This window comes from Miscanthus floridulus, chromosome 6 (genome assembly GCF_019320115.1).
Source record: "Miscanthus floridulus cultivar M001 chromosome 6, ASM1932011v1, whole genome shotgun sequence".
In the NCBI taxonomy this organism is placed as follows: Eukaryota; Viridiplantae; Streptophyta; class Magnoliopsida; order Poales; family Poaceae; genus Miscanthus; species Miscanthus floridulus.
The window spans coordinates 100,669,468-100,683,269 of record NC_089585.1 but is presented as its reverse complement, the minus strand read 5'-3'; the positions used below and the strand labels follow the sequence as shown (position 1 = coordinate 100,683,269).

Genomic DNA, 13,802 nt, shown 5'->3' with positions numbered 1-13,802 from the left:
GAAGAGAAAACTTACCAGGACAATATACCGTGGTTCTAGCCGCATTGGAGGGTGCCCCGACACCGGATACACAAAATCAAGGACAGCACTAGCATCGTCCCATGGAGGCTCCATTGCCTCCTTGATACGCTGTGCCACTTCAGAGGGGGAGAGCGCTCCCTCAGCGAGCGCTGTCTCATCGAGGGACACACCATGCGCCATCATGTGTAGGGGAAGTGCGCGCATCATCAGCGGTGCCACCCTCCGTGTGTGGTAGGCACCAATGATCCCTGACCCCTTCACGCCCCTCTCCTTCAGGATTTGGATGGCGGTGAGATGGTCCTAGATTCTCTTCTTGTCTTTCTCCGGGACCCCACATCCTCCATGATTCCAAGATCTCTTCGATGAGGTGCCCGGTGAACTCTGGTAAGGGGGAGGCTACGTCGTTCTTGATGTCAAACCAATATGAATGCCACCCATTGTTGGAGGTCGATAGACGCATCGGCGGGTACTCGCTGACCCGGTTGTTGTAGAGTTGAATGCCGATGCATCCCATCAACATGTTCAGCTCCTGCTTCTTCTCCCACTTCTTCAGGAGGGTGATGGCGAAGAAGTACCGCCATAGGTCAAAGTGGGGACTAATCCCTAGGAACCCCTCACACAGGGCGATGAACGCCGCTATGTGTTGGATTCTGTTGGGATTAAGGTTCTGCAGCTCTACCTTGTAGTAGTGCAGTAATCCCTGAAGAAACTTGTGGGCGGGGGTGGCGAATCCCCACTCGTGGAAGTGAGCAAAGGACACGACATAGCTGTCTGGCAGCGACGACGCGTCCTCATCACCAAGCAGCCGCCACTCCTCGGTGACAGTCCGCTCGTAAAGAAAACCACGGCGAACGAGGCCCTCTAGGCGCTGGAGGGTGATATTGGAGCAGCACCACAGCTCTATTGGAGGATTGGGGTGAGTGGATGCGAATTCGACGATGGCTGAGATGCAGATGCGGGAGGCTTAGGCGATTGGCGGCGGAGGTTGTAGATGCAAAGACAAGGAGGCAATGCATAAAACCATAGGGGCGAACCCTTTGGTTTTATAGGGGCGATGGATGCGAGGAAGGCAACCGTCCGCCTGGATCTCCACGCCTACCACGATCCGCCACCATGTCACGACGTGAGATATGCACCCCCAATCCCTATCCTTTCCCTCCGAAGTTGTGTCAGACGTTTCACCTCCCCGAGCAGACCAGGACTCTTTACTAGCAAAAGGATATAGGTTAAAAAGCATTCTTCTAGCCTGGCTAGGCCTAAGAGTTTAAGGGCTGGGCCATCAACGGTTTTGACGGTCGTCCCAAGGCACCATTACAACAAAGGATGGGCCCACGACTGGCCAAAACTCAGGCGCACAAGCTCCATGGGAGTCTCGGCCCACGATCGAGTCTCAACCGGGCTGACACTGACCAGATCCCCACGAACGGGATGCCAGGATCCCAATTAAGCTATCCGCTAAAGAACCACCAGATCTCACGACCATACCCGCGAAGGGTCTGACCTCGGTGAAGAAGAAATATTAGGGTACCCAAAGAGGAGGAGCTAACGATCGTCGAACGTTGATTCATCCGCACAATCAAGAGCGCGACTACACCGCTTACCGGGTCACTCCTCATTCGTCCACCGGGACCATGGGCCCCGCCCCAAGCTGACTCTGCCTCGCCCGATGTTCGAGGGCTGGCTCTGCCTCGCCCGACGTCTGAGGGCAGACTCCACCTCGCCCGATCCCCGGGGGCTGGCTTTGCCTTGCCCGATGTCCGAGGACAGACACCGCCTCGCCCGACGTCTGAGGGCAGACTCTGTCTCACCCGATCCCTAGGGGCTGGCTCCGCCTCGCCCAACGTCCAAGGGCAGATATCACCTCACCCATCGTCCGGGGGATGGCTCCGGCTCGCCCGACCCTTGGGGGTAGGCTCCACCTCACCCGACGTCTGAGGGCAGACTCTGCCTCGCCCGACGTTCAGGGACTGGCTCTGCCTCGCCTAACGTCCGAGGGTAGGCTTCGCCACGCCCGACGTCCGGGGGCTGGCTCCGTCTTGCACAACGTCCGAGGGCAGGCTCCGCCTCGTCCAACGTCCGGGGGCTGGCTCTGCCTCGCCTGATGTCTGAGGGTAGACTCCGCCTCGCCCGACGTCCGGGGGCTGGCTCCGCCTCGTGCCGACGTCTGCGTACTGCTCATTCATAACTACGCGCACAGATAAGGTAGGACACTCAGTCAACCACAATACCGAGGACCATACCCTGCACGTTTGTAGGAAAGTACCATCAGGATATGACAAGACGAGCGCTTTAAAGCCCTTCTAGGCATGTCAGAGCCAAAACAGTGTTGTAGACGCTGACATTTGTCTTACAGTGTTGTGGGCGCCGCCATTTACCGTCAGACGTGGATTCTGATGGAAGAATACGATAACCACTACAGTCCAAGAGGAGTCACATCCTCTACAGTGACAGACATGCGGTCACTGTGCCGTCCGTTCCCCGTAGGGTCATGGATCAACACCCTGGTCCGTCGCGCCGCCCGCCGGAGCGGGATGGGATGTGACCACTTGCTGATCAAGTCAGAGCATGTCATCATCAACGGACAGCGCCCAGCATGGAGCTATCCTTGGCACCGTCTGCCATGTCAGCAGAGCTCACTCAGAGGAAAAGAAAGACCCGGCACCTTCGAAGGACCTTCTCTGTCTCTTGTTTTTCTTCTTTCTCCATATTTGTAATCCGTGCTTCTCCTTGATCTATAAAAGGAAAGGCAGGGCACTCCACTAAGGGGACCGAAAAAAATAGAACATGCCACACATCACATAACACACAGCTAAGCAGTAACTGGACCTGTCCTCTCTCTGCCTGTTTGTAACCCCTACTACGAACCTTTCAGTGCTAATAACACGAGCAAGCAGCTGCAAACTGGACGTATAGACGTTCTGCCCGAACCAGTATAAATCTTGTGTCTTTTAACACACCATCCAGATCTAATACATAATAATATAAATTTACTCGTGAGTGTTTACTCGAATCACCGACACAGTGACAAATGACCATTTAAATAGGATAAACAGTCGATAAAATAGAAACAGCCACGTTTAAACGATGCGTATAAATAGGCTAAAAGGCTACAAACAGTGCCTAATATACGGCCGGGTTCAGCTGGGTTTGTTCCGGGTCCCCGCTGCCGAAGGTACCGTCGGCCGCTTGCTTAAGCCCACGACAACAACTCACCTCCCGGGCCTACCACGCAGTCTCTAGAAACAAACAGCGCCAATGTGATAATCTCTTTTGCATTGGGCTCGGCAATCCTGACCCGATCAAAGACGTAGGTACCCCCAAATTTCCCCTCGCGGAGCCACGCGGATCGAGTCCCCGTCGAATTCGCCTCTGCCGCCTGCTCGATCCGGTGGCCGCGAACTCGCCGCTGTCGGATCGTCTTCGCTGGGGCGATTAAGCTACGGGATTTGAAGAGATCTAAGCGAGTCGCGGGCAGCAGCCATGAGCGAGGTGTTCGAGGGCTACGAGCGGCAGTACTGCGAGGCGTCCGCCTCGCTCTCCCGCAAGTGCACCGCTGCCTCCGCCCTCGATGGAGGTAAGCAAGATTCCAATGTTTAATATGATCCCCCTTTGTGATTTCGTTGGGGAACACCTGCTTTGTTGATTGTTTTGATCTGATTCGGTGGCCCTATCCGCAGAGAAGAAGAAGCAGAAGCTGTCCGAGATCCAATCCGGCATCGAGGAAGCTGAATCGCTGGTAAATAGATGCCGCAACGCATTCTATTCTGGGGATCCCCTTGGCTCACTGGATATAAGACATCGACGCCTTCAGTTCTGCTCAATTGATTTGGGGAGCGGGTAGAAAAGTAGAGATTAGGGATTTTTTTCGTTTCCATCGGTACAGTTTTGGTGTTCTGAGGGAGCTGTGAGATGTTTATGTGCCTTGGTCTTCATTTTGGGGGTTTGGGGGAGAGTAATTTTATGTTTTCGTTTTATGTGTTTGCAGATTCGGAAGATGGACCTGGAGGCAAGGAGCCTACAGCCTAGCGTTAAGGCTGGTTTGCTTGCAAAGCTGAGGGAGTATAAATCTGACCTTAACAACGTCAAGAGTGAGCTTAAGAGGATATCAGCGCCCAATGCCAGGCAGGCTACCCGGGAGGAGCTCCTGGAGTCTGGAATGGCTGATACTCTCGCGGTGAGCTTAATACTAGGACCTTTTCAGGACTGTGTCTACAAATTGTTCAGCTATGCTTAATGCTTCAATGCATAACATATCACATCAGGGCATTTATCATAGATTGCATCAGAGCAAAAGCGTCATAGGTCCAATGTCTATGAGCTAGAAATAACTGATAAATATCTGTGTTTGTACTTTTAAATGTGGATGTGATATTTCATATCAGGTGATTTGGTTTGTACTGAAATGATCAATAGTTTTTCTTTTTTGTCCTCAGTATTATTATACCTATATAGGTGGGTGGAATATTAGTTATACAGTCTAAATGATTGATAGTGCTATATCTGTTATTTAGTTGCATTTTGCTTGCAACATTGTGCATCACTGTAACAATGGGACATGTGAACTAGGAATTAGTTCAATGAATGATTTACATGTGCATGTTGGTAAATCAAGCTGGCTTACTACAGTACATTTTGGCCTTTCACTTTTTTTTTTTTCAATTTTGGATATCCAAGTTTTAGCACTGTGGCCCTGTGGCAGGATCCTGCCAGCATGTTTATATATGTTCTCACTTCTCACAAATGCATTTCTGACCATCAAGTTTAATCTATGGCTTTCCTTATTTACATGCTTAGATGGCTACGATTACAACTTTTGTTCTATAGGAATATGTGCTGCATATTCGAACATAGATGGATATATCAGATAGTTTCACCTTTTCATCCTGATATAATATATTTTAAAATTTTGATTTGGATTCTTAATACTGTACCTTATACTACACCACAGATTGGCATCTGTGTGGCTCATGTGGCCCTTAACTAGCTGTGCTTCACTTAAGTTTTATGATGTTGGTAGCATAGGGTTACCCTTACCGCGAACATTTCATATTGGTAATGTATGAATGAAAACAGTGGAAGACATGATAGAAGCAAGAAATCCTTTGTCTCATCCTATATCTCTGTAATATTCTGTTTGTCACTAAATAAGATAGAACCATTACATTTATAAAAAGAAATTTACATGTGATGGATGACTTTTCTGTTCTTAGTCTGACAAAAGTAAATCACATGATAGTATTGCCCTTATTGCAAGTTACCTGTCAATGTCTATTTACATAAGAAATGTTCCTGAAGTAATACAAATAGTTCTGGCACCAGCTGAACTTAAGGCACTGTAAGCTCATTAGTTGTTTTGGAATGTTGTTTAATATCTAGTAAAGTGATTTGATCACCTATGTTTCTTATTCCTCGATGTCAGTGTACAATAGGACTGCTGCCTCTACATTCCCTGTTGCATTTATTTTGGTTATGCTGGTTTGATTTATTGAGGCCTTTTGTCTCAGGCTTCTTACAGTTTTTTTACTCATGTCATACTTGGGGGACTCTCCCATGGCTCAGGTGTCTACTGATCAGAGGGGAAGATTGATGATGACAACTGAAAGACTGAATCAGTCCACTGACAGAATTAAAGAGAGCCGAAGAACTATGTTGGAGACAGAAGAACTTGGTGTCTCAATTCTTCAGGACCTTCACCAACAGCGACAGTCACTACTACATGCTCATACTACTGTATGTACCTGTCTCAGCAGCACTTCCTATTATATAGATTTACTTTCTGGTCGTTTTCTGATTTTACTGGTAGAAATGCTGCAATGGTTGTTGCTAACATAACCTATATAACAGCACTACTAATTTAGTTCATTGACTGCGCTCTATCTTGGCTTTATTCATAGCAAGCTCAGCTTGGATTTTGTTTTGTGCAGAACTTTTTTATGAAAATTAAATGTTAGTTATCTTTTTTCTGTGGTTCACTGTTGAAATCTTAGTGATTTGTGTAGTATTGGTGTTGAGCGTGTGCTTTTTTTTCCTTTATGTTTTTTGTTCCTTTTTTTTTTGCTGGTTTTATGTGTTGTCGGTGGACCCTTTTCTCCTTAATATAATGATGTGCATCTTTCCTGTGTGTTTTAGAAAGTTGTACAAATATTCTGTTAGGTGTGCTGGGCTACAATCTCGAAATCTCTCTCCCAAATAACTCATCACCATTCTCCTTTTTATTTTTTTGACGATCCAGACTAGATTTTTTTTATTCGTGACCTAAGTGACTCAATCTCATCACTCCATATACAACAACAACAACAACAACAAAGCCTTTAAGTCCCAAACAAGTTGGGTTAGGCTAGAGTTGAAACCCAGTAGAAGCAATCAAGGTTCAGGCACGTGAATAGCTGTCTTCCAAGCACTCCTATCTAAGGCTAAGTCTTTGGGGATATTCCATCCTTTCAAGTCTCCTTTAAAGGATGGAATATACCCAAAGACTTAGCCCATATGGATACTTAATATTGTTTTGCTACATTAACTGGAGTAAAGATTAGATTGTACTCCCTCTGTTCCAATTTATATGTCGTTTTGGCTTTTCTAGATACACAACTTATATATCTAGACATATTATATATCTAGGTGCATAGCAAAAGCTATGTACTTAGAAAAGCCAAAACGGCCTATAATTTGGGACAGAGGGTGGTACTTCAGGAATTTAGACTGTCTTGTGCTTCTGTGCACACGTTAAAGATTATATTTGATCGCAAAAAAGTTAAAGATTATATTGTACTTCAGGAAGTTTAGACTGGTGTTGTATTTTCTTGAACACTTGTAGGACTTATAGTACATTTCGTGAGGGTGTGCGTGCATTTTGTTCTTCATTATGTGATGTCTTTACTATATGGATGACTATGGAATTTTAGTGCAAAGGATTGGTGATTGCATTAAAAAGGGAAAGATCCTTAGTTAAAAAAGGTGCATGCAACACATGTAACCCGTTCCTTGTTGAAATTGAATATCAGAATTATACCTCTGCTGCTGCAATGAGTTCAGTAGGTAATCTAAAGAGTAAAGTAGATCAGTGGCCCCCAAACTTGTTTGACAGTGTCACCTAGATCCCTGAACTATTGATCTGCATATCTGGGTCTTAATTGTGCCACTCTGATTGCCGAAGTGGCTGGCCAGCATGGACATCTGAAAGAAAAATGATGTTACGGGATGACATGTGGGTCTCACTGGATCTTTTATTTTTGTCATCAGCTATCATGTTTGAATGATGAACTGTAAAAACGTGCTGACATGGATGCTGCGTAGATGCTAAGTAAACACATAAACATTGACCCCAAGTGAACCACCTAGTAAGTTTAGGGACCCAAATATGCAAATTAATAGTTCAGGGACGTAGCTGACACAACTGAACAAATTTGAGGACTGCCGATGTATTTTAAGCTATATCACAAAATTGTGTTGCTAAAATACTGCACCATAGTGTACATTCTTGGTATGTTAATCTGCTTTGTGTTGTGCGCGCACATTCGTGTGTTAGAACTTTCGTATTTGTGTGTATTATTGAGATTTGATACCCTCTTGCTCATAGTTGCACGGAGTTGATGATAACATTGGCAAGAGCAAGAAGATCCTGGCTGCAATGTCAAAGAGGATGGATAGGAACAAGTGGATCATTGGAGGAATTATCACGGCTCTCGTTCTGGCCATCCTTCTCATACTCTACTTCAAGCTCGCTCATTAAGCCTGCCTGCAGGTAGGTTCCCCCCCACATATTTGTGTTCAGTAATTGTGTGATAAGAGTTGTCTGAATGCTGTGTATTGAGCAACACGCGGCTCTCCGAGCATCATTTGTCCCCCCCCAAACCTGTAAACTTCCGTGGCTCATGTTGTGTACAGTCAATATACTTCCAACTATGTAACTGTCTAAAGAGTGAAAAAAATTTACTTGGTGTTGAGTCTCATGTGCCTAACGCACGTTGTTCTGTCATGTTAAACTAGAGAGGTTACTAGAGCAGTATGTACTTCCTCCGACCCAAAATAAATCAACTTCTAGAGTTGTCCTATGTCCAACTCACTATTTTAAGTTTGACCAAACTTGTAGAAAAAAAACATCAATATTTGTAATACCAAATTAGCATGGTTAGATACATTATTAAATATATATTCTCATAGGGAAATTATTTTCTACTCCCAGAGAGTAGTTACTCCCATGTGTATATCTTTACATTTATGGTGTATATGGCCCGACGAAGTGTATGTTGGCAAAGTATATGTTCATATTAGACCATCTAGGGTAGTATGTATGTTAAGCATGCAAGTATACTTTGAATATATGGTTATACTTATTTTATATATACTACTATAATAGTATTAAAATAATATGTTAAAAATATGAGTTCTTTTGAATTTTTTTACGTAGGTATGATTTGGAGTATCATAAAATGAGTATATAAACACACTTAAATTGATAAACGAGTATGCACACATACACAATGTGGTTTATTGAAGGTGGGAGTAAGTACTCCTTGGAGTAGGAAAAATGCACCCTATTCTCATAATGTTACTCTTTGGTGTTATAAACGATATTACTCTTTTCAATAAATTTGGTTTGGTCAAACCTAAGATAGTTCAACTCTAGTGATTCTAGGAGTTGATTTATTTTGGGACGAGGCAGTAACCGTTCTGTGTGCATCGGCCTATTTGAACTGCTGTCGCTGTCTGTCTTGGAATTATTGTGATTATTAGTCAGCTCTGTGGCTAGTCTGTTATTGTTGTCGCGTTAGGGTTTGTGCAGATGCTTCCTGAATGATTGAAGAGTGGTACTCCTAGACTAATAGGTGGGCCTTGGCAGCTATCTAGTGTGCATGCGCAGAAGGTGCAGGTCCATCGGTGCTGCAGTAGCTTCAGTTGCAGAGCTAGGTTGGCAAGTGGGATAAGCGATGAGGCAAGCGCATCTTGTGCTTGGGTGGTGTTTAGTTCCCAAAATTTTACAAAATTTTTCAAGATTTTTCGTCACATCGAATCTTTGGACGCATGTATGAAGCATTAAATATAAATAAAAATTAAAACTAATTACACAGTTTAGACGAAATTTATGAGACGAATCTTTTAAGCCTAATTAGACTATGATTGGACATTAATTATCAAATAAAAACAAAAATGATACAGTACCATTTTCTAAAAAATTTTGTCAACTAAACAAGGCCAGATCTACATCCATTTTGGATAGGGGGAAATGGGCACTGAGCATCAGGGTTTGATGTGATGCATGGTGAATTGTTGATAGGCAATAATGATCCGCGGGATGCCTGGCTAGGGTAGGATGCCATGGATGGGAACGGACTGTGGTTGGTACTGAGTTGTGTACAGTTGGGGAGAGACTTGGTGAAGGAGCTACTGCGATCAGTGTTCAGCACTACTGTGCCTTTGGTACTGTATCTTGCACATACACCCGGTAAAACAAGCTAGTTCTCACTCGCGACTTACGAGGAAATGTTTCACCACCATCGGCACAATGATGTAGTCCCGACCCTTCAACCTTTTCTTGTCAACCCTGCACACAGCGCATGCCAGATCCAAGGATAAAATGTGACCACTAAAACGGTCGAGGTGGTTGTATATATACCCTGCACTACGCATTATGTTCACATATATATACAGGCTCGCCATTTACGCTCCGTCATATATTGTAATGTATGAGTGTACTATATACCATATATTTTCCTTGAAACAAAATGAAACTCTGAAAAGTAGTACGTACCGGTAACGATTGTATTTTTTCTTCGCGTACGTGCGTCATTATATGATATAATAAAATAAATTCCCTGGCGTTCGTTTCTTACATGCATCTGGTCACACGGACTAGCTAGCGAAGTCCGTTGCTGCAATCATAAGCAAGAAAAGAGCTAGCTAGCCTGCAACATCTTATTCCCTTTCCCACTGGAGCGATATGATCGATCGTGGTCAGCTGTCAACACACACCTCTCTCCCCATATCGTCACTTGCCGGCTCTCCATCGTCTTTTCAACGACGCAGGGAACCGCCGCCGAATGTGCCGATCGTCTATCTGTTCGGTTGCTCCTCCCTCCCGCGGGGCCACCGCGACGAGCCGACGGCGAGAGAAACTGAGACCTCCTGAAATCATGAAGGGGAGGCCGGAGGGGAAAATTGGGTGGAGCCAAAAGAAATTTGGAGCGCGCGTGTCTGAATTCTGGCCGACGCGCGGCGGAAAATCGATCCGTCCGTTCCGTCGCGTGCTTCGCTTCGCTTCGTAACTTTGTGCTACATATAGGTGGCTGATGATGATATGACTTCCTGTCCTAGAGATGTAGATCGAGTTCTTGGGGCTTGTTTAGATGCCATCCAAATTCCAAGTTTTTTCACTCTCTCTCCATCACATCAATTTTTAGCCGTTTGCATGGAGTATTAAATGTAGGTAAAAAAATAACTAATTATACAGTTTAGTTCGAAATTACGAGATGAATCTTTTGAGCCTAGTTGGTCCACGATTGGACAATATTTGTCAAATAAGACGAAAATGCTACTATTCATCGGGTTGAAATTTTTTTTAATCTAAACGAGGCCTTGGTTCAGTTTTTTTTTTTGAATTATAACAACTGATAAAGTGTTCTCGTACAGATTGTTCAGAAAATTAAGCTGAGGCCCAACGAAAATAATGACCAGTCAAACCAAAGCAAGACCTCAAAAAAGAAGGGTGCATGTCGGGCTGTTGGCAGGGTGCACTTTTTTTCTCCGCCTAGTACTGCATAGCTCCAGTAAAAATAGAAAAAGGTAACAAGTCCCGTATGCGTATATGTGACGCGCTACCTCTCCATGGCCATCCGATCGCGTTCTTTCCAAGCGGAAGCGATCGGATGGCCGCAGGGGCGCACGGCCAGCGGCCTGTGGGTTTATTTACCGGGCCGGGGCGAGCTAGAGCGCCGTGCGTGCATGCAGCAGGGTGACCAGCTGCCAGTCGGCCCTAGTAGAGCAGTAGCAGTAGGTGCTTGTTTAGTTACCAAAAACTTTTTTAAAAAGTGCTATGGTGGTTATCATATCAAATCTTGCGATACGTACATGGAGCATTAAATATAGACAAAAAAAACTAATTGTACAGTTTGGTTGGAAATTACGAGACGAACGTTTTGAACCTAGTTAGTCCATAATTGAACAATAATTGTCAAATAAAAACGAAAGTGCTACCGTAGCTAAATTTCTAAAATTCGCAAACTAAACACAGCCTAGGATTCGTGCGTGCATGTGGGGAGCAAACGCGCTGCAGGAGGGCCGCACGCGCCTTTTGGAGGCGGCCGGTGTTCTTCTCAAGGCGCACGCCTTGCATTGGTCTCGACACGAATTCAGGGGGGGGGGGGGGGGGGGGGGGGGGGGGGGGCGCAGGCGCAGGCGCAGGCGGGGAGCGGACGCGGCAGGAGGCGCAGCCTCTGGCCTCTGCCGTGCCGTCGTTGGCAGAGCCAGCGCGCGCTGCTTCCCACACTTGCATGCATGGGGGTCAGCCCCAAAGGGAATGTCTTTTGGCATCGGGCAGCCCAACAACCAGGCCCTACAATGTGGTGCCCGTCCGGCCCCGGTCGTCGGTCGGCGGTCGATGCCGTTCCTCCACCCACCGGCTATAGGGGTAGTAGTAGGGCTACTAGTTAGCCCAAAAGCGCCCTGTAAAAGTGCATGCGCGATGCAAGCTGCACTGTGCAGTGCTGTGCTACTCCCTCTCTCTCTCTAGCTAACTAGCTAGCTAGCTAGTTGCACGTACTGTGTGCTCTCATGGCAGCGGCGCACACACATAACGAAGACCTCGTTCGATTCTTTGACACGAATGAACAACGAGCGAGGAAAGGCAGAGGAGAGAGGGACAGCAGCAGGAGAAGAGAACTCGGTGAGAGAGAGAGCTGAGAGAAGACCACCGATCGAGTAGGAAAAGGACGTGCCCAAACTCCCATATGTACGGGCGCTGCCTTGCATTGGGCACTTAATCATATGTGCCATGATTCATTCCACCACCGCTCAACGCCACGTCACTAGCGATCGCGACAGGTACAGCCCACGCACTGGCGCGCGCCTAGGGCCTTGTTTAGATCCCATCAAAATTCTAAATTTTTTCACTCTCTCCATCACATCAATTTTTGGACGCATGCATGGAACATTAAATGTAGGTAAAAAAATAACTAATTGCACAGTTTGGTTGTAAATCACGAGACGAATCTTTTGAGCCTAGTTAGTCTATGATCGGACAAAGTTTGTCAAATATAAACGAAACGCGCTACAGTGTGTCCAGATTACAAAAATTGCAATCTAAACGAGGCCTAGTATGGAGGAGATGAACGGATCCGGCCGGTGTGACGCATGGCGCGCATCGAGCGTGCATGAGTCTCGTCTAGGGTCCCCGCCCCGCGCCCCCCCCCCCCCCCCCCCCCTGCTACTAGATAGCTTTTGCAATGCATATATATATGATACATCGATCGACGATGACTTGACAGTAGCAACGCTGACTGTCGATCCATATATAGTAGATGCATATGCATGAGGGCATGCGGCTCGCTGGGATAAAAAGGTATCGTCAGCAAAAGGCCCTTTCCGTGTTAAGTTACTAACATAATCCCGTATTCCCGTGCTTTGCAGATCAGATAAAAAGACGAGAGAGAGAGATGAATTTAGCTAGCTAGCTAGCTAGATAGATACAGCATCTCTCTCGTCTTTGTTGATCAGAAAGCTCTCCGGCCGGCTAGCCTACCTTGGCGCCTAGTTAGCTCTGCGTATCTCGCTCCCTCTCTCCCTTTTTGCGTTCAGCTACTAGGAAAAGATATTTCGTTGGGTTGGATGCAAAAAGGGCCGAATATATATATATATATATATATATATATATATATATATATATATATATATATATATATATATATATATATATATATGGAGAATATATTCAGTAGTCAGCTACAAAATAAGTTATTCCGTAGCCACCTCCATTTACGATAATTTTATATACTAATTTACGATAATGTTAATACATATTTACGATAGTTGGGTTATTATAACACAAGGAGATATTTACCATAACGTTATAGTAAACCACTTAGTATAGAGTTACTATAATCTCGTAAATTAACATAGTAATTATCATAACCCAAAATGACTACTGAATAAGTTATTTTATAGCCAGCTATAGAGTAGTGGTTATATATATAGAGTTACTATATATATGAAAGTGCATTTGCCCCCTATGTGAAAGTGCATTTGCCCCCTATGTGGTTTTTTGTGTATTGATGACATCCAAATTAGGGATTAATGTGATCTTAATGAGACATGTCGCAGCTATTAGTCCTATGAAAGAATCAAAGAGTTGATAAAGATGAAATGGTATCCCTCAATTCTTGAAGTTGAAAAGGCGGACGAACTCAAAACGCTCTTCAAAGGTTTTCATTTTGTTTTTAAGTTTAGGATCCACCGCACTATAAAGAGGGATGCAAATTTAGTTGGTCTGAGAAACATAGAGTGCTCAAGCATTAAAATAAAATTAAAAGAGAGACACTCTAGCACTCTACGAGCACGTAGATTATTTTTCTGTGACTATCGGTGTCGGAAGTCCCGACGTAAGCCGGAACTCCCGACAGTCGGAAGTCATGACTCTTGCCGGAAGTTTTGACTCCCAGTCACTTAGCCTGCGCGGTGACTGTGGACGTCGGAAGTCCTGACCCAAGCCGGGAGTCCCGACATCGGTGGTTCTGCTGGCCGGCTGTCTGCGCTCGTCGGAACTCCCGACGTACGTCGAAAGTTCCGACTGT

At 45.4% G+C, this 13,802-nt stretch overlaps 1 protein-coding gene across 1 annotated transcript; it reads left to right on the top strand.

Annotated features, from left to right (window-relative positions):
- The first annotated feature begins 3,229 nt into the window (after positions 1 to 3,229).
- LOC136458791 (vesicle transport v-SNARE 13-like) lies at positions 3,230 to 7,964 on the top strand. Its single transcript, XM_066458717.1, has 5 exons — positions 3,230 to 3,595; positions 3,699 to 3,757; positions 4,007 to 4,195; positions 5,581 to 5,751; positions 7,598 to 7,964. The coding sequence occupies exons 1-5, from the start codon at positions 3,502 to 3,504 to the stop codon at positions 7,748 to 7,750; spliced, it is 666 nt and encodes a 221-aa protein (XP_066314814.1). The 5' UTR covers positions 3,230 to 3,501; the 3' UTR covers positions 7,751 to 7,964.
- Positions 7,965 to 13,802: the final 5,838 nt, after the last annotated feature.

Excerpts from the sequence above, each read along its gene's own strand:
- LOC136458791 (XM_066458717.1), top strand. The coding sequence starts at position 3,502 with ATGAGCGAGGTGTTCGAGGGCTACGAGCGGCAGTACTGCGAGGCGTCC. Across the intron at positions 3,596-3,698 it reads TGCCTCCGCCCTCGATGGAG|AGAAGAAGAAGCAGAAGCTG; the intron begins GTAAGCAAGATT and ends CCCTATCCGCAG. Across the intron at positions 5,752-7,597 it reads TACTACATGCTCATACTACT|TTGCACGGAGTTGATGATAA; the intron begins GTATGTACCTGT and ends TCTTGCTCATAG.